The sequence below is a fragment of the Trichoplusia ni genome, chromosome 3 (assembly GCF_003590095.1).
Source record: "Trichoplusia ni isolate ovarian cell line Hi5 chromosome 3, tn1, whole genome shotgun sequence".
NCBI lineage: Eukaryota > Metazoa > Arthropoda > Insecta > Lepidoptera > Noctuidae > Trichoplusia > Trichoplusia ni.
In genome coordinates, this window is record NC_039480.1 from 9,403,194 (window position 1) to 9,422,944 (window position 19,751).

The 19,751-nt window shown below is 36.2% G+C and overlaps 3 protein-coding genes across 4 annotated transcripts in view; 2 read left to right on the plus strand and 1 right to left on the minus strand.

The window, feature by feature from the left end:
* LOC113491813 (hemicentin-1-like) overlaps positions 1-5,024 on the plus strand; it is a 35,931-nt gene extending 30,907 nt beyond the window's left edge. Inside the window, exons 39-46 of the mRNA XM_026868981.1 lie at positions 77-171; positions 665-793; positions 1,118-1,207; positions 1,765-1,852; positions 2,297-2,413; positions 3,130-3,258; positions 4,125-4,250; positions 4,492-5,024. Coding sequence (XP_026724782.1) covers positions 77-171; positions 665-793; positions 1,118-1,207; positions 1,765-1,852; positions 2,297-2,413; positions 3,130-3,258; positions 4,125-4,250; positions 4,492-4,598 — 881 coding nt within the window. The 3' untranslated portion in view covers positions 4,599-5,024. The remainder of the gene's footprint in view (positions 1-76; positions 172-664; positions 794-1,117; positions 1,208-1,764; positions 1,853-2,296; positions 2,414-3,129; positions 3,259-4,124; positions 4,251-4,491) is intronic.
* Positions 5,025-5,031: 7 nt separating this feature from the next.
* LOC113491830 lies at positions 5,032-8,064 on the minus strand. Of its 2 annotated transcripts, none has more exons than XM_026869003.1 (6): positions 7,659-8,064; positions 7,103-7,314; positions 6,510-6,562; positions 6,214-6,312; positions 6,027-6,127; positions 5,032-5,529 (listed from the first exon to the last, which is right to left on the minus strand). In XM_026869003.1, the coding sequence occupies exons 1-6, from the start codon at positions 7,715-7,717 to the stop codon at positions 5,463-5,465; spliced, it is 591 nt and encodes a 196-aa protein (XP_026724804.1). In that variant the 5' UTR covers positions 7,718-8,064; the 3' UTR covers positions 5,032-5,462. The 2 variants fall into 2 exon arrangements, with proteins under 2 accessions (XP_026724804.1, XP_026724803.1); XM_026869002.1 differs by having other exon boundaries at positions 5,035-5,515.
* Positions 8,065-8,129: 65 nt separating this feature from the next.
* On the plus strand, positions 8,130-18,569 carry LOC113491835. The gene is made up of 5 exons (XM_026869007.1): positions 8,130-9,650; positions 10,840-11,043; positions 11,240-11,505; positions 12,054-12,206; positions 16,103-18,569. The coding sequence occupies exons 1-5, from the start codon at positions 8,150-8,152 to the stop codon at positions 18,410-18,412; spliced, it is 4,434 nt and encodes a 1,477-aa protein (XP_026724808.1). The 5' UTR covers positions 8,130-8,149; the 3' UTR covers positions 18,413-18,569.
* Positions 18,570-19,751: the final 1,182 nt, after the last annotated feature.

The following is a 19,751-nucleotide window of genomic DNA, read 5'->3' on the forward strand; positions in this document are numbered from 1 at the left end:
GCGAAAAAAAAATCATTTTTTTATACAGAGTTAATATTTAAAATTTATTGCAAGTTTTAGTTTTGTTTTTTTTCAGATAGTTCTTCAAAACCAGACAAGATTATTTTGGATACGTCAACTTGTAAGGGACTGAATGTTGACCGAAGGAAATGTCATATGCCATCCTGTGAGGTAAGTTTTGATTTTGAATCGAGCTTTTACAAATTTTATTTACATGTATTTTGATTGAATTTCAACTGTAGCTTAAATTAATAAAGATTTTATGGAAATCGTAATTGCTATTGAGAATTTTTGCAGCCTTCCCTTGTCATACAAGGTTATATGGTTTCCTAGTACCTTTCACGATTACTGGGTTGAATTTTCTTTAAAATAAAATTCACAAAACGTTATTTTGCGGCTGCCGCTCTAGGTTTAGTGCACGGATAGCTAAGTGGTAGAGGTCAACACGCCAAACCCACTGAGCGCAATGTGTCGCTAGTTAGATCCCCACGTAGGGCAAACGTTTGTGAGATCCAGAAATGCTTGGCCTGAGTCTGCTTGTGTTTGTGAAACCGCCCACGACTTGACTTAAATTTTTGTGAAATTTCCCTAGTGTGGGAGTCTTTTATTTTTTAAGAAAAATAAGACACATGTTGTATCCCAATTTATATAAATACAACACTAGACGGAGGAATCAGTCTCCCGTTGGTCGGCGTGGTCGAAGTGGTCGTCGTGTTCAGCGTCGTGCGGCGCGGCCACGCAGGCGCGGACACGGCGCTGTCGCGGACACTCCTGCAGCGGGGATAATGTGCAGGTAACCAACAAAATATGATTATTCAATCTTCACCATACTTACCATACCCTATTTAAGTATGTTTATGATTACGATCGAGATCACATTTTGTAACAATACAAAGACAAAACCGATCCTATATTATAAACGTGAAAGTTTATATGTATGGTTGTTCCTCATTCACGCAAAAATCATTGAACAGATTTTCAAATTGAAAACTGTTTTTCTAATTGAAACCCGCAAAAGGTCTCATAGAGTTGGTATGCTTTAAGATCACGCGAACACGTTCAAACCGTATTAATGACATTATTCAGCAAACATAATACTATGAATTTTATCTCTCAGATCAAAAAATGCTTCGGCCTGCCTCCCTGTCACTCAAGCCTTAACTTATCTGACAACGTGATTGACAGCAAAGAAGATAGCAGTGATCCCGTAAGTATATGACATACCTAATGGTCTAGTGGTTAGTTACCACTAGTGGTTAGAGACTAGTGGGCGTTTTGTGAAAGATGTGGAATTTTAGGGTTTATTAATATTTGTATCCTTTTCCGGTCGTTTTTTAAAGGCATGCACGCAGAAACAGGTCCAACATGCAAAGGCCTTGTTGAGAACTTTAATCTAAAACATGATGGGGCATCATATCTTTGTTCAAGCATTTTTATGTAAGCAAACCCCTGCGACCCCTAAAAAAACAATATTTTCTATTCACCTCTAGGAACTTAATAAAACTCATTTTACGGAACTGACCAAGAATTTGAAGATCGAGTTCGAATCCTGTCTGAAGTTTCAACTTTTTCAATGTAATATTTGTATTTCAAATACCCCTTCGGCTATTATATAACAGCGACGGCTTAATAAAGATTTTAATTCTTTAAACTTTCATGTACAATTGTGGTACAATAAAGCGGACTTAATGCCGCAAGGCATTGTCTACCAGTCAACCTTTGTGTCAAATGGAGAATTTTAATCCTCTTCATATTGTTTTTCAGAATTCATATGTACCAGACATGACATTTGAAATGCAGCCTGAAGAATTAAATCCTCCTTACTCGTCAGATGTTGAAGATACATATTTAGGTACTTACATAACAATATTGTCCCCTTTCATACATATGTGTACGTACACTACAAACCAATCTACCTTGGCCCTTCTATTAAAATCTATCTCTACCATGCAAACTCCTATAACCCTATTTAAAAACAACACTTCTCGACATTCCGCTAAATTTGATAAAAAAAGACAACGGGTTGCACTCCGGGAGTGCCGGCAGAAGTGAAAACTTCAACGTTGTGGATTTTTTATGGAATAATTTTGTACGTATTGTTTTTATTTTCATTATAAAAGCTCTATCATCTAAGATTAAAAAGAAAGAAGTTTTCACTTCAAAAATTAAGGACCATTCGACAAATCATCTTATACACCGCTTTTCTTTACGTGCGGCTTAAAAACTGATCACTTTTTCAACTAGACATCACCCAATATTATCAACCCTTCAATTTTGATAATATTTGTGTTTCCAGGATCAGAAGTGTCGAGCATGTTCTACGATGTGATGGAAACCGATAACCTGGACCACAGCGAGCGAGGTCCCTGTGACCCCGGGTATAAATACAACAGAGGAAATAATGAGTGTGAAGGTCAGTTATCCGGGAAATTCGACCTTATTTGCCATTAAATAGAGTTCTATGTCGTAACTAAGTCTGCTAAGATAATAATTACTATGTTTGGAGTTTGGGTAGATATCTTGTATATTGCCCAATTTGTCTAGAAACCGTTTTAGTTTTCGTCAAGTTAAGTAACCTATTTATCACGTCAGGAAAGCGAAGGTCCCGTTTGGTCCTTATATTTTGACACTAACTGCACGCTTAGTCGAATGGTTGAGATTGCCACGCCAAACCGACTGAGTCATCATTTGTGTGTGTGAAACTTCCCGCTACATAAGGATTAAATTCCTTAAGTAGGGATGACACTCCAATTTCAGATTGGAACAGAAATTCCAAAATCGATAGTCAGAGACAGATCCAGTAATTCCTAAGATCCAACAACTTCATCAACACGAGTTGTGTGTATTTATAGTATCATAGAATATAACATTCTTTACCATAATATGAAGTATATTGCATACGCACCACATAACTACAGGATTTGACAAAGAGTATAAGCGTGCCGCAATGGTTAGTCGCAAGTTTTGGATGGACTTCATTCAGAAGAAGCAATACTTGTGCTAGATATTAGATTTTAAGAGATCCCGATTCTATGCAAAGGCAGCCAAGTCTTTCTCCCTTTTTCATTCGCGAAGTCTGTCCATCCAATCCAGAGTACATTATTAAAAACATTTATAAAACGTTGTCAGATGTGGACGAATGCTTGTTGGACACGAACCGCTGTCACTCGACGCAGCTGTGTTCGAACACGGAGGGCGGGTACCGCTGCTCGTGCCCGCCCGGGTACCTGTCGCTGGGCGCCGGGCAAAGGTGCCTTGGTAAGTCTAATATTAATGTTCTATTTTTTTTCTGCTATCGTATATTTTTCTTTTTCTTGTTAAGGTTGATGTAGAATCTGGTGTCAGAGTTAAAACTATACACGGTGATTTTTTAGTCGTTTTACAAAAGTAGCCCAGTTCATGTATCCGACATAAAAAGCCCCTAGGCGCGATTATTATTTTTTTATCAGCAACTAAGATAATAGGTACTTACGAAGAAAAATGAAACATGAGAAATCTGAAACATCCTGTTAAAAATGATAAAAACGTCACCGCCCGCGCCACTCACCATTGTTACAAGGCTCGGACCACGCTCACAACAGAGCTGTTTTTCTAAAACTACGAATTGCATGATAATATTGAATAAAAATTGCATTTTAAATTTATTCAAATCTCATAAATACCTATTTTTTTTTATCATGAACGTGTTCTAGTCATTGGATACATGAACTGGGCTGCTTTTGTAAGACGACTAAAAAATCACGGTGTATAGTACACCTCTGACTTGACTTAAGACGAATTTTGAAAGAAGTTGGTAGGTATAGTAATCATATTTTAATGCCACAATGTACGTAACCATTTTTCCATTATGATTACTCACAACTCGAGAGACGGATGGCAATACTTAAGTTAAGTATTGCTAACCTTAAAAATATCAAAGAAGTGTTCTATTGAACTCCATTTTCGTATAGCATAAACACGTTTATTTTAATGGAAATATGACAATGTGTTCTTTTTTTTGGTTCCAAATTTAAATTAATTTCGTCATCAACCATTCAAACCCACTCATACTTATTTATTACTGAAATACTTTTATTGTGTTGTGTTTGATGATAAATTATGACATACACTCTGTCTACCATCAGATATTAACGAGTGTGAGCTGCAGACTGACGGGTGTTCCCACTCGTGCGTGAACACTGCGGGCGGGTTTGTATGCGCCTGCCCGAGACATCTGCGACTACACATAGACAAACATCACTGTGTTACACGTATGTATATACCTATTCTATTGCTCTTTCTCTCACTTTTGTAATTCGGTAGAGTTCCTTTTGGCCTTAGGACTATCCAGGGTTTTGTATAACCTCTCACCTTCTTTGCTCTCTTCTTTCATTCATTGTAACAGCAGTTTTAAGAAGAATTAATTACATTATATATTAGTTTTTATACAATCCGTCTAATATTTAACTTTCTATGTAAATACTCGATTTAAATATATATTTTTTGTTTCAGCTGCCTTATATAGACGACCTTATGGAGAATTGGAATCGGAATACTTGAGCACGACTGTCGAATTCCCAAACAAGTACATTAAAGCTATGAGAAACTCTACGCCTTAGTACAAGTATCAATAAAAGTCTACAAACATCAGATTTATAAGGTTCCTGAATACAGTAACTTAATTATTTATATCATAACAGATTACTCACTAAGCCCGACTATGTAAAGGAACTCGCTACCCCGCTGCCGCGTCAACTCATGATTAAGGACTCCGGTTGGGTCCCAAACTTTTTGGTTACGATACCTACGCGTGAGAAAACTGATGTGAAATAAATAATTATACTTAAATCCGCCTCACGAAAGTTTAAAGGTAATACAGCAACTTAATATTGGGATTGAAAACAAAGTAGCTTGGACATTAGAATTTTAATAATGATGTTATTATTGTATTTAACCATTGTGTTCAATATGTAAGGAAAATCTAATTAATATAATGTTTGTTAAATTATTATGTCGTAAAAATATAAATAAAAGACTTTTAATTGTTTTTGTGTTATGTATTTACTTCTACGTGTTATCAGATATTATTTTTAATTATGTCTACAATATTTAGATTGTAAGTTATTTATAATTGATTGCATTTGATGTTTACAAAACGCTTATCTTTTTAACACAAGTCTACAACGACTGTGGACTGTATATTCAATGACGAAAAAAATTAAATGACAGGTTTTGGATGGTAAAATCAAGAAAAAAAACTCTCACGAATAGACATAGTATAGTTGAAGAATAACTTATGTAGAAGTTAGGTCTTATTTGTGATCGATTGAAGTTACTATTTACTAGTACATTGAGTTACTAAATACTAAAATCTTATCCCACTACCCTAACAACGTTAAAATTCTGATTATGAAAATAAACTCTACAAGTGTCAACATATTAAGTGGCGATGGGTGCAAGCCTCTCGTTGCCAATAATCTTCTTTATAGGTCCTCGCTTGGGGTCCAGGACTCGTTCGTCATTCTTTCGGGCATTTCTGGAATGTAAGGCCAATAATTATAAGGACAAATCAACTTCTGAACTGATATACAAAATGATGAAGAGACACTACAACATAATGTTCTAAACCCTATTGAGTAGATACAAGTAGTTACAAGCCTGTAACCGACCAAACTTCAAATGACGAGACAAATAACGATTTGACATGCGATGCAAAAATAAAGATCTGTATGGCACTTATAATCGTGTGTATTATAAAATTTGCAACGTTACATTCGTATATAACATGAAACAATATTATTATGACTTCTCTTTCGCACGCTTTGTGGGTCTTTCTTTACTGTAACGTAAATACCAGTCCGTAATTCCTGTTGAGGCACATTCTCGCATAGAATTCCCTAGATGGAGTTTACTAAGCCTACCTAGGATTACTTCAATTTGTCAATCTTTCAGTTCTAAGTAAACCTCGTTCTGGAATATTTTCTAAAGTAATTTCTCAGTTTTAAGGCATAATAACTCGATGTATTTCAGTGTATTTTAATACTTACTGCCAGTAGGCACTGTTCTTTTGAAGTCTCATGATATTGTTCTGACAAATCATCAGCTCGTTTTGCAGGTACGTTCTTTGATCGTTTACGCGGACGAATAACTGCAAATAGAGAATTCGAGAATATACAATTCATATTTCCAATAGTTTAAATTATTGTTAGCAGTTTTATGGTATATCTGTCAAACCTTTGATTCCGAGTCCAAACGCCACTCCTTGCTTCGTAAAGTGCTTATCAAATCCGTTTTGAGACGTTCAAATCTTTTCACTGTACGCAAAAGCTCAGCCTGCAAGATTAAAACATGGATTGAATATTATTCCACAACAAAACGCAGCCTGACCCAACATTTGTCATGCTCATTTAGGTAGTTCTTTCAGTAAGACTATTGGCCAAGAGTAAGCATCGGACGGCTACGCGTAATGCTATGCGTCTTTTCCACAAACATTATGCATAAGTTAAGTTTTCTTAATATTCAGTACTCACAGGTGTAAGGATGTCCAAGTTTATATTCAGGTCATCGTGTTTTAGTTTACAATCTGAAACAGTACAACGAGAATGAACGTAACCATCGATGCCTATAAATGCAAAAATTCAAAATTCGACAAAAGAAAAGTAAGAAAATTCACGAAAAACTTAAGCAGGAAAACTGTTGGTATCATCCGTGTCAACACGGAAGCGTCCTTGTCCCAGTTTAATATGTAAATTATCTTACCTACCCCATTCTTCAAGGCCTTTCAATTTACCAAGCATGCAATTTTTGGCCCATATCATATTTACGGTAGTTGGCCTAGATAAAACCTTATTTCGTAACTGTAACACAGTACAATGTAAGTAACCATGTAGGATGTATAACCGAGGGATAAAGTCTATTTACCAATAGTGTACAACAATTGGGCAAAGACTGCCCGAAAACCCTTTCAAAATATCCTGTCCCACGACATTTTAAATTAGCTTTCGCGGAATTTAGTCCATTTAAATTCAAGCCGGCATCGCTTCTTATGTACGTCTGAATGTGTTGTAACTAATCTTTATAAGACCTAATTAAAGGACATAAAGAGAAAATCCCGAACTCTCACCAGCGCCGCATATCTTAGCGTTTTTAATCTTCTCTCTCAGTGTAGGCAGCTGCTCTCTCAAAGTGTCAATAGTGTCCATGTACACCTTATGTCTCGCGCTTTCCTTCATCAGATCATCGTCATGGTCCCAAGTATAGTCTGTTTTCCGCAGTTCGTCCTGGACAGACACTATTTGCTTCTCCAGTTCATCATTTTGCCATGCAGCTGTTTCCCTATTAAGTAAAAAACTTAGCTAATCTACAGGAATCTTGTTTGTGAAACATTTTGAATTTAAAACGATAAGCACTTGGGCCCTATGACCTATCGACAACTTATAGAAATAATAGAAACACGAAAAGAAAATTTTGAAGGAAAGCGATGAAGAAAAACCATAGAGTTATCCTTGACCCAGTAACCTGGGTCGCACTAAAGATAGCATTGCACGTGTAAAAACAGGATAAAATATGATTAAGATCTTTTTTATGATTTCCCTCTAATTAAAGTGTATTGTGATTTTATTTTATTCAAAATAATAATATTCCAAATAATTTATTTAAAAAATGAACACATTACTGACCTGCAAGTTTTTTCATGTTCCAATTCAGTTTTCAGACATTCAATTTCACACTCGTTCATTTTGCTTACTTGTAGCAGCAGCTATTCCCTATCAAAGTCTATTTATGACTGGTTATTATCTCAGCCCTACTGGAGTTGATCGAAAATCTCAGTTCTATTGATTAAACAAGTGGTTGCCAACCAAGTAAACCATTACATAAAAAAATCATTGGTTGATAGCCATGAAGCTAAATTTATATTTCTTTTTATTCAAAACTTAAACAAATCTCAATATCTATATTTTTCTCTCAGTATATTCAAGTAAATAATCAAGATAACATGTGATCCTGCGAATAAAAAAAAGGTGAAACGAAACGTACTGGTCAAGTGATAAATAAAAAACATCAAAAATGTGTCAAAGTGACAAAGTTTGAATTTGAACTGGTCAGTTGTTGGGTAAAAGTTTGTTTTAGCTGAAACATTAAAGTGGTTACGGAAATCAACTATATCATAATGAGTTTATTAAGTGCAGTTTTGCAGGAGGTTCAAAAAGTGAGTACAGAAGATTTAAAGAAAAGTCGAGATCAAGTCTTACCTATCATAAAAGACTTAACTGAACGAGTACAGTTACTATCTTGGGCTTTACAGCAAAATATTATCGATACGTACGTAAATTATACTTTAACCAAGAGCTTAGAACAATTAAATTACAGCAATCGAAAAGCTAATATTATATCTGACTACTCTAAATGTGTGGAAGATGTGGAGTCCTTGCGTGAAAGATTTCAAGTGAATGATGAAGAGTTTAAGAACCACAATGATAAATTGAACAAATCGTTTGCGATTTTTAAAGATTTATGCGTCATTGTTGATGGGAAAAGGATTTTGGAGAAAGCAAATCATGAATTTGGCAGATATAACTATAGCGATGCCATGCTGGCTATCAAGAAACTAAAAACAGACCTAAAACGTTTGAAGTTCGAAGGAAATATGGCGAAAGCTTTGACAAACATCAATGCTCAGGCAGAGAACCAGTTGGCATTATACACAGCACAGTTAAGTATGGAATGGGAGGATATTTTTACTTGGTCAGAGAAAAAAGGTCTTAAATTCCTAACTTACTCATTATCAGTTCAACAAAGTGATCCTTTCTTACTACAGAAAATACTGAGGACTCTGTATGCCACAGACAGAATATACGCTGAACTTGGTTTATTCTCCCATTTCTTTATAAACAACCTCCTTCATAATGTCATAAGGCATAACTGTGATATCTTCACTGAAGACCACATCGGAGCCATTGTTTTTAACATAAAAATTAATCTCAATGAATCTGAAAAGCCTAACTATCAAACTATTTTTAATAACTTGACAGCAATATTTGAGTTTCTTCATTCAACATTGGGGTCACAGTTTGAGAGTGAAAAAACTTTTATAGAAATATTTGCTGAAACAATCCGCCAAAAGTTCTTTCACAAAATAATTGAAGATTGTATCCGTATGAACTTGCCGTCTTGTGACAGCAGCTACCAGAATTATAAGAACATTGTAATTGAACTGGATTCCTTCAACAAATTCCTTATTGACCTAAAATTCGTGAACGCAAATGAATCTCCGTTAAACAAATACATAGATGATACGGAATGTGTTTTGTACAATAAGAAATGTGATAAATTACTATCTGATGTCCGTAGTCTGTTGAATGAGAGTTTGTCATATGGTTCCATTGTAGTTGGTTCCGTGACTAACTTAGGAAATGATTCTATACTAGATGTTACAGATAACAATGGTCTATGGGACATTAATAAGCCACTTTTTCTCCCAAAATGCGTAATATCACAGAATGTAAAAGCTATAATGTCTTTGATTGTGGAACATTTGGAAGAGAGTGCGAAGTTACCGGAGAAGTACAATAAACAGCTGGTCAGTTACATAAAGGATATTGCAATTATGTATCAGAGCTTAGTACCGAAGAAGTTTAAAATTAATTTGGAATGCTGCCCATCTGATATTGGTGAGTGTTATGAGAATGAAAAAATATCACAATAAAAATATTTTTGCTTAAAAAAGTATATTTTGCACTCATAAAATACTGGTCTATCAATTTATCATTTCCATTGATTGATACACATTGAAACAAGGAAAATTTATTATTATTTTGTTTTATTTCATGTGATCTCAGTTCAGCCACACAAAAATGGATCATTAGAAAATGATGAATACAAAAATAATATATTTAAGTAAAGACTAAGGGTACCTAAGAAAAAATAATTAATTATGTAAGTAATGAAAAGCTACTTGCATTTGATGAAAAATTATTAATGTTATAAAATTTCACTGTTTTCATAAGTAATGACTTTTATAGGTAAAATGGAAGAGAAAACAGTATATTAATGTTTTAGTTCCTATCCATATGAATGACTTACTGGCATTTAGAAGCATTATATATAGAGTGCAGTAGGCCAAATCACTGCTAGCAATTGATTTCCTTATTTACAGTAAGCCTAAAAATCTATAAGCATAGTACCAGTCATAAACTAACTCCTTCATATTCTCTGCCAAATATTCCGAAGCATCTGTGGGAAATTGTGAACAATATTAAAATCTGCATAATAAAAATTTTTTTTTTACTTTTTTCCACCATAGACGATTTTTATTTTATTTCACAAAAGAGAATTCTCTTAAGTATACTGCAGTACCACATTCAATGAACAATAATAAAATGGTTGCACACTATATTTTCGAGTATACCAATAACGTTATTTAATTGTTTCTGAACCGTTCATGTTTTGTGAAATTGCATGGATAGCCTAGTGGTACCACGTCGAACCCACTGAGCGCGTCGTATCTCGACTTCGATTCCCGCATAGAACAAACAGTTCACTTCATGTATAATATGTGACTACAAGCTGTTGCCCGCGACTTCGTCCACGTGGTTAGAAGATCGATGAATAATTTTCCCCGTTTTTCATTATATCTTCGCTCGTATTAGTCGCAGCGTGATGTTATATAGCCTATAGCCTTCCTTGATAAACGGTCTATTCAACACAAAATGAATTTTTCAATTCGAACCAGTAGTTTCTGAGATTAGCGCCTTCAAACAAACAAACTCTTCAGCTTTATATATTAGTATAGATTATGTTCCTTGGGATTTCCTAGGATATTATTATATGTTTAGTAGTTATGAATTGTTATTTTTTCAGCTCTGTTCTTCAACAACTGCTTCTACTTAGCACACAGCTTGCTTGGTCCTCCTTGGTGCAATACTTTACCGAAGTCCTTAGCTGACCAGTTGACTGTTGTCCTTCTGGAATGTATCCAGGATCTAAGGGTGTTGGGTCTAGAGAAGATATCCCTATACCTTCAAAACCAGAAGAGTAGTATAATGCAGAGTATTGAATCCAATGGTAAGTTATCATTTTTAGAGGTATAATTTATATTAAGATATTTGCCAACTTGCATGGAATACCATGCACCGACTATCATCGTCGAAATGTTAAGACGGGTTTGTACGTAGTTGAAAAAGTAAAAACACAATTCTTGTAATTCGAAACTGTTTATAATTCAATAATACATACGTCATTACTCATATAAAAATTACAGGAAACGGCTGGAGCCACGAATCGTATGAGCAGTTCGACTGCGCGATAAATAACGCTGTAACATTGATGAAGGATCTCAAAAGCAGCTGGTACAATGTCCTGCCAACCCGTATGTACGAGATGTCAGTGTGTACGTTAGTCCAGGCTCTCTGCCAGTCGGTGCTGGAGCGAGTACTGGCGGATAGTAAGCCGGTCAGCGAGGAATTGGTGTTCATGCTCGCGCTGAGGGTTGAACAAACTATTGCTGATGTGTTTACCTTGTTTGAGGTAAGTTACATGTATGCTTTTTCATTATTTCAGACGAAGTATAAAAATTACATGGAAAACATTTTGATATTGAGTATTTGTGATGAGCTTACTATTCTATTATGTCATGAAACGCTGTTTGGTTGATCATGGGCCTTTCGTCACGTTTTAAAGTAATATTTTAGCGGGTGTGGCACAGAGATGCTTCTCTACGCCGTGTATTTTGGTATCACGTTACCACAACCATTATAATATAACTTTAAGTGTGTTGGAGCCTCTGTTGTAATTACAAACACATGTATTGATTTCAATATGTATCAATAAGTAAATAAAAATATAGTAATGAGACTAATTGATGCAGGCGTAATAATGATAATTATAGAGGATTTGGGGGAGGCCTTTGCCCAGCAGCCTCATAATTTATGAAGAAGCTACTGCAAATGTTGAAATACTGAGGTAAAATTCTCCTCAAACTTTTCGCCTCTTTATGATTCGAATGCAGTTACCTACTTTCCTTGCTAAGTTTATGTCTAACGTACTAATAGACTGACGAAAACCCTTCTTTGCAGGAACCTATACATTTCGAAACGAAAATCAATGTGTGGTCAAAATTCATAAAACTACCTGAGCTATTAAAGGCCCAACTTCTGGAGATATCAGACTTGTGGAATAAGAACCGGGATCAGTTCCAAAGCTACAGCTGTGAAGAAATTCGGCAGATTGTCAAAATGAGGTTCCCCGATGATAAATATAGACTTAAGATATTAAAGGAAATACAGTGATATGTTTTGTAAACGTTTTTTTATTTCTTGATGAGCATTACTTACGTTGGTTTATCTGTTCTAAGTTATCGTTTGGTTAGCTGAAACTGGAACTGCGGAAATAAATGTTGCCCGCAGGTCCACCCGCTACAAATCCAAAATTATCCCACATCAACATAAAAACAGAATAAAAACTATCCTACATGTTAATCCAGGTTATGAACCTTCTGTGTAGGTACTAAGTTTCGTTTAAATCCGTTTTGCGGTTTTGAGTGTAAGACTAAGAAACACACTAACCTACATACAAACTTGCGTATAACGTAATAATATTAGCAGGATTGAAAATCTTACACTTTTTTTAGTGTTGTCTGAAATGATACATACCAATAATAGACGAAATAGGACAAGTTTTATACTTATGCAAAATTATAAAACTGTCCCCTTTCGTCTCTTATAAACTAAGAGGAGGAACAGACTTCAACGATTTTTTTTAGAAAAGTAAATGTTTATTGTAACACTTAAAACCAGGATCCAAGTAAATCCGGTGTTACACGGTCGATGTGAGCCACATCGAGTGGTTGAGGTCACCACGACAAACCCACTGAGCGCGCGTGTCGCGGGTTCGATCCCCGCGTAGGACAAGCATTTGTGTGATCCACGAATGCTTGTCCTGAGTCTGGGTGTGTTTGTGCACGTGATTTGTATGTTTGTGAAACCCCCCGCGACACAAGTATGAAAATCCTTAATGCGGGAGCCGTTTAAAGAAGCCTTTTAATTTAATTTCATTTTAAACTAATTTTACTTAGAGAGGGGGTACCTTACGAATGCGTGCTTCAATTAAATTATTTACCTGGAAAAGACGAGAAACACATCGTGAACCAATTTGCGTGCTTTATTTGCTTTGATTACATAAAGTACTATACACCTTTTTACTTTTTATGCGTGTGGAAAAACGGAAGCAGGAAAAATCATATAACAGATTCACGCTATAACGTTTGAATGCGGTTAGATAACAGTAGATTCGGCGGGAAATAACAGCAATTTAAATCTTACCACATATTAAGATAGCTGTAACATGTGTGGGAATTAAAATGCATTCCAACACGAAAATACATTAGTCAGTAGTTTGGGCATTTGAGTAAGTAACTAACCAGAGAAAAGCAAGAAATATTTTTTCAGTTTAAAGGAATTAGGACATAAGGTTACTCACGCCAGTACAAGGAGTTGTCCTTCCTTTGATTATAAAAAAGAACGTAAGTATTTTTTAATCGTTAATGAGTGCAATGACAAGAAAATTATCTAGTTATGTAAATGTTCATATCATCAACTTATTATGAAAAAAGCCTATAGCGTATCTCTCTTTTGATTTTCAGGGTTAAACACTAATAAATCCAGTGCCAGGATATTAGAAACCCGCCGACTAAAAATACCCTAGCCCCGATAGATTTGAAACCAAATATTTATATTCTTGGTTAGTAAGTGGTAACAGGTACAAAAAAAATCATTGTTATTAGGGACGCGATGAGCTGCCAGTGATCACGAACAGACTTTAATCTTTAATGCATCTAACTATCAGTGGTCAAATATATGAAGCTTTGCCCCAAACGACTTTGTTTAATCTGTGATTCGGATTCTCACCTAACTAGAACTTTACTGAAATTACTCGGTTAGCTGGTATTTATAGATGATTCATTAATCGGTCCTTGATCATGTCATCCTCGGTAAGGATTCCGTACCCAAAGGGTAGAAACGGAACCTTTACTGAGACACCGCAGTCTGTCCGTCTGTCACCACGCTGGGATCCAATTTATTTTGTCTATTTGACCGAAACCCACTCTTTACCGTTTATTATAAATAATAACTTTTTATACCATAAATTAATTGTATTTAATGACGATTTAATTTTCTTTGCTAATAGGGCTGGACCTCAACCAAATTCTACGATTCCCTATTTTGCGATACGAAGAAACATCCGTCGCGGTATGCATCAATAACATCACGCCACCGCTTCCCGGTATTTATTTTCAATTATCTTCTTTGATACATTATACACTTCCAGAAATTCTGGTTTTTTTTTTTCCAGTAGGTAAGGGAAAACTGTCTTTGAATTAAATAAGTGCAATGTTTTATTGCACTTATTTATTAAAACAACCGAGCGAAGTTGCTAACGATTAATAAAATTTCATTTATCACTTGACAAAGCTGTGATAGACATGAAATAACTATTCTACTTTTTAGGTAAACTAAATCACCGCTTAAGGTATTAAGCCTTATTGGACAAAGGGATAGCAATGATATTGGCATTGGCAGAGAAAGTAATCGTCCTGTAACGGCTGTAACTCAGCCACCCATTACGCGAATGCTATATAAGTGGGTGGCACTTCCTCGCATGTATCATAACGTACATGTCTGCAAACGGCCGCAGGCACTGCAATATGCAACACTTATCGGTAGGTACATCGATAAATGAAACAAAACGTAAATCGAAAAGCAACGTAATACAGAAAACGAAACGTTTTAAAAATGGCGCGTTTTTTTTTGACGGGAATCAAAAAGGTGTTAAAAAGGTTGTTTTATAAATTGTTAAACAACGGATCGAAAGTGCAAATAGTTGTATTGTGTGATAATCATGTGGATTGTGTTTGTGATGTTAGTGCTCGAGTGTGGTAAAGTATGATAGATTATAATATCAATATTTAAAACGTATATAGGTACCTAGTGGAATTTAAAATAAATAATAAATATTGAGTAGTAAAGTGAACTATAACGACTGATGTGCGTTTATTAAGGTAACCGTATTAAAAAGTGGTCTGCCTAGGATTTATATTTTTTTACTTAATCATTTATGGTTCTTTAATCTTAACTACCTAAAACTCTTGTGGTTCAAAAATGTTTGTTAAACTCTTAATTAAAAGTACCTATTTACTTATTACCTAATAATTATAACATGAAAATTAAAAAAAAGTTTTTGTTTTTAATAATATATCATTATTATTTACATGTGTTAAAAATAATTTAAAAACTAAAATTTTACAAAAATATCTAGATAGCATAGGTTTTAAAGTGGCTTATGTACCTAAATGAAGAAGCATTGTTTTTTCTATGATAACAAAAAAATGATTCACACGTATTAAAAATAAATAGTTTATCCTTTCAAAACCATCTACCCTGCTTTGCTTTTGCGTATCTTAAGCAAGCGCTTGCAATTTAGTTTAACTCATCGTGCATCACTTTCAAATGACTAATCAGACAGATAAATAAAGTTCTTAATATAAATTACAGCAAATAATAAACTCTGTTAAGTTTTCACTTTCGTTAACTAAACATAAAATACGTTCTTATAACTAAAATTGGTAGAATACGGAAAGATGGTTCGCGTGTAAACATAACGCACGCACTTACAACTCCGATAGTAAAAACTGACGAAAAAATTATAAAAAAAAAACATGCGAGATATTCGCAATAAACGTGCCTCTATATAATTTTCTTTTTGTAGTTATCAATTTCTTATCATTGACATGAGTTGAATTTAAAAGACGTTGATGGATTGAATATCTTTTTTAATCTTACATAACGCGCAAATAATTATAAAGACGATTTAGTAATTATAGATTTCCATATCATACGTTTGTTTAGTATTTCAGTGGTGCGAAAATGTTCAGTTATTTTTAATTTGAAGGCTATTGTTACAACATATATCAGTATGCGTGTAAGACTTACCATATTTGAGAAGATTAAAGTATGCGAGAAAAGGATTTGTTAAAATATTAAATGTTGTTTATAAGATTTTTACCAAAGAAATATATATTCAACTTCTCTGCTTTAATATTTAATGATTAGTAACATTTTCTTTCCAGACGGCATTCCTGATCATTTCGCTAGTGATCGTCGTCAATCAAGGAAGTGGCGTGACGGCACAAGATGACAATGTTGACGAACCGCTCGCTGTTGAGACGAAGAATAGAGCGATAACTATATTACATAACCCAAAGTACGTAGAGCAACCTCAACCCAATAACCAGTCTTTGACGAAACCTGACTTGCCTACTCACAAACCTGAACAAAGACCGCCAAGTAAACCGCCCAACGTCCCTGACAAAGCAGTGATCAAAAATCACAAAGTTGATGTTCCTCGACCACATCATGGGCAAATACAAAAGCTGCCCCCGCCACGACTCTATCCCAAGCAATCTGTGAAGCTGCATCATTCACCAAACTCAATTTATAAGTTTCCCAGAGTGATTCCGCTACCACCACACCATAGGACATACTACTTCAAAAATAACCGACCATTAGTGTATGCCGCATCTACGGGCAAACCTGTCCTTTCAAAGAGCCCTAAGTTCAGCTTGCCCGTCCAAGTGGTTAATGGCATCCGAACTGATTTTGTCAGGCCGCCGAAATTTAATTCTACGATCGCGACGTCAACAACGACTACAACCACTGAAGCCACCACCACCACTACCACAACCACTCAAAAACCTTTAAGGACGAAAAGAATCTGGCCCAAACGTGTTCTAGACAAAGTGAACTCGACTTTACACAACACGACATTGACAAAAGACAATACGACTGTTTTAGCTAAGACAAACATTACTTACGAACCAGACACTTCAGAATCTATCAATCAACGAATCAGATATGTACACAGAACTACAAATGCGACGACGACGACCACGACTACGACTGTCGCACCATCAACGCCGCGGGTGTATCGCCCAGTCACCAGGAAATTAAAAGTTAAAACCATTGCCACCACTTCACCATTGCCACCTATAAATTTCACACAAATTGAGCCTAATGACTGGGTGCCAATATTGCCTTCTCATTATCCTAAATTCAACAAGAAGGCCCCGACGACTGCAAACATTAAACGATCGGATTTTTTCCCTGCTAACCCCGCCGCGACTCAAAGTAAGCAAATGATGTACTTGCAATCTTTTGGGCTTGTCCCAGTACCAAATTCTAAAAATGCACCAATAATGGCCAGAAAAAAAATGGTTTTCTTTAAACGAAAACGGCACTTGAATCCGTATTATTCTGGTTACAGTGGGAAGCGGGGACGTTCGCCGATGCACATCGTGTACGGGGACCTAGAAAGCGATGGGAGCCACAGTCACCCACGAGTCGTCACCAAAATCAAACATCACCATCACCACCACCATCACAGATACATCAAAACAGTAGAGAAACCAGTCAAAGTTCCATACAAAGTCGAAGTTCCAAAGCCATACCCTGTTAAAGTAGAGAAGAAGGTACCGGTGCCAGTAGAGAAGATAAAAGTGGTGGAGAAGCAGGTGCCTTACCCAATAACCGTGGAGAAAAAGGTGCCTTATCCGATAGGAATCAAAATACCACACCCTGTGCCTGTGAAAGTTGTCGAAAAAGAGTATATCCCGAAACCGTATCCCGTAGTGCAACAAGTACCAGTAGTGAAACATGTGCAAGTGAAAGTTCCGCAACCTGTACCGGTTCACGTTGAGAAGAAGGTGCCTTATCCCGTGCCAGTAAAAGTACCGGTACCGGTCGACCGGCCAGTGCCGGTGCCAGTGCACGTAGAGAAACAGGTACCATACCCGGTGCCTGTTAAAGTTCTCGTTCCGCAACCGTACCCTGTCGAAACGAAAGTGCCGTATCCGGTGCAAGTCAAAGTGCGAGAGCCAGTCGAGGTAATAAAACATGTACCGGTAAGAGTACCATATCCGCAACCGTACCCGGTCAAAGTTCCGCATCCGGTGCCAGTGCATGTTGAAAAACGAGTACCTTATCCGGTTGAAGTGGAAAAGAAAGTTCCCGTACCAGTTCACGTGTATGTTCCGCAAAAAGTAGAAGTAGAAAAGAGAGTGCCCGTGTACGTCAACAAGCCTTACCCCGTAGAGAAGAAAGTTCCCTACCCAGTCAAAGTGCCGTATCCAGTTAAAGTGCCTGTAAAAGTACCGGTCAAAGTGCCGGTGAAGGTGGAAGTGCCAGTGTACATTCATCATCCTTACCCAGTATACAATGATGATCATTACGTTCAATACGAAACTAGCTTTGTGACTGAGCACTCGCCAGTCTCATCAAGTACACCTCAGCATACGGTCACTGTACACGGGAATACGGGCTTTAGTGGTTTCCAATCTCGGTCTGATACGGAAACAACGACAGCAACCACACCCGCTAGTTAACTAGGTAATAGACATTTGCAAATACCTACTCAAAATACATAGTTCATAATACCCGAACGAATAGAATAATGTACCATGTTGTTATCAATAAGTTATTGTGGTGTGTGTGGCATGCTAAATATAAGTTCATTATGAGTAAATGGATGGTGCTGTGATACTTATCGTGTTGTCATTTTATCTGACTCTTTTTATAACGTTCATAATGTTAATTAATCCGCTGCTTTGCTAAAAATAACTTAGGTACGTTTAGATTGAGTTGCTATATTTAGAAGAGTGTCAGCTTTGAGGAGAACGTCCCTTATGAGTACGAGTAGATATAATGGAAAAATAAAACTTATTTGTTGAGCTGTCATTGTCCCTCCGCAGAACAAAGCATCTCTTTAATTTTCCAACCTGTACGGTCATTCTATAAAATGTTCACACCCATAAAATACTAATGCCCCTGGAAGAGACTTATAAGCTATTCCTTAGAAAAGAATTTTCATTTCCTATTAAGATATATCCATAGCAGTTACTCGATGATCGATCAAGTTCAATGGCGGCGGCCGGCAGGCGTTCCCGGCTGGCATTGCTGGCACTAAATTACAGACTATTAAATGTCACTCACCTGCGACGCATCGTATGACTTCATTAGCAGTCGCGTAAGAATTACGCGCGCGATTTCTCGGCTGTTGACAGCAAAATTACTCAAATTTTTAAACAAAGCTAAATCACATTTTTGGGAATTTAAATTAGAAGCTGTTTTGCTTGCAACGCAACGCAACTATAATGTTTTACTTGGTAAATACATTTTCATCTTAATCCTAGCCTGGAAGAAGATACCTTTAAGTAGGAACAGTACAACACAGTTTGAGCCAACGAATATCATAGGATATTCGGACATTGCAGAACATGCTGCAATAATCCCCGCATGGGACAAGCTTTGTACCTATGTCAACTTACGTTATAGCTACTTAATCCGCAACCGTTAGGCTGTTTAGTATACGCGTACATCATCTAAAATTAGTTCCTAATGTTAATACGCCAAACCATTAACGGTGTCAACACTCTAAGATTAAGCGCGGAAAAGGAAGTGTTTACAGTTTAACGAAAGTGAAGTCACAGTCGAGTTGGCGCGGGAAAACATAAACGTCACATGGTTCAGTGACGGAATACGTTACCGCGAAAAAATGACTGTCTATCAATTAGCAGAAACTGACGTTTTGCTTTTATACAATAATGTAAAAGATAGGATACGCATTTTCTCCCAGAACAAAGAAAAGAAAATTGTTTAATAGGTCCGTTAAATCGTCTAATTAATTGAATTAATGGACTCAAAAAAAAGTGCGTAAAATGAAAG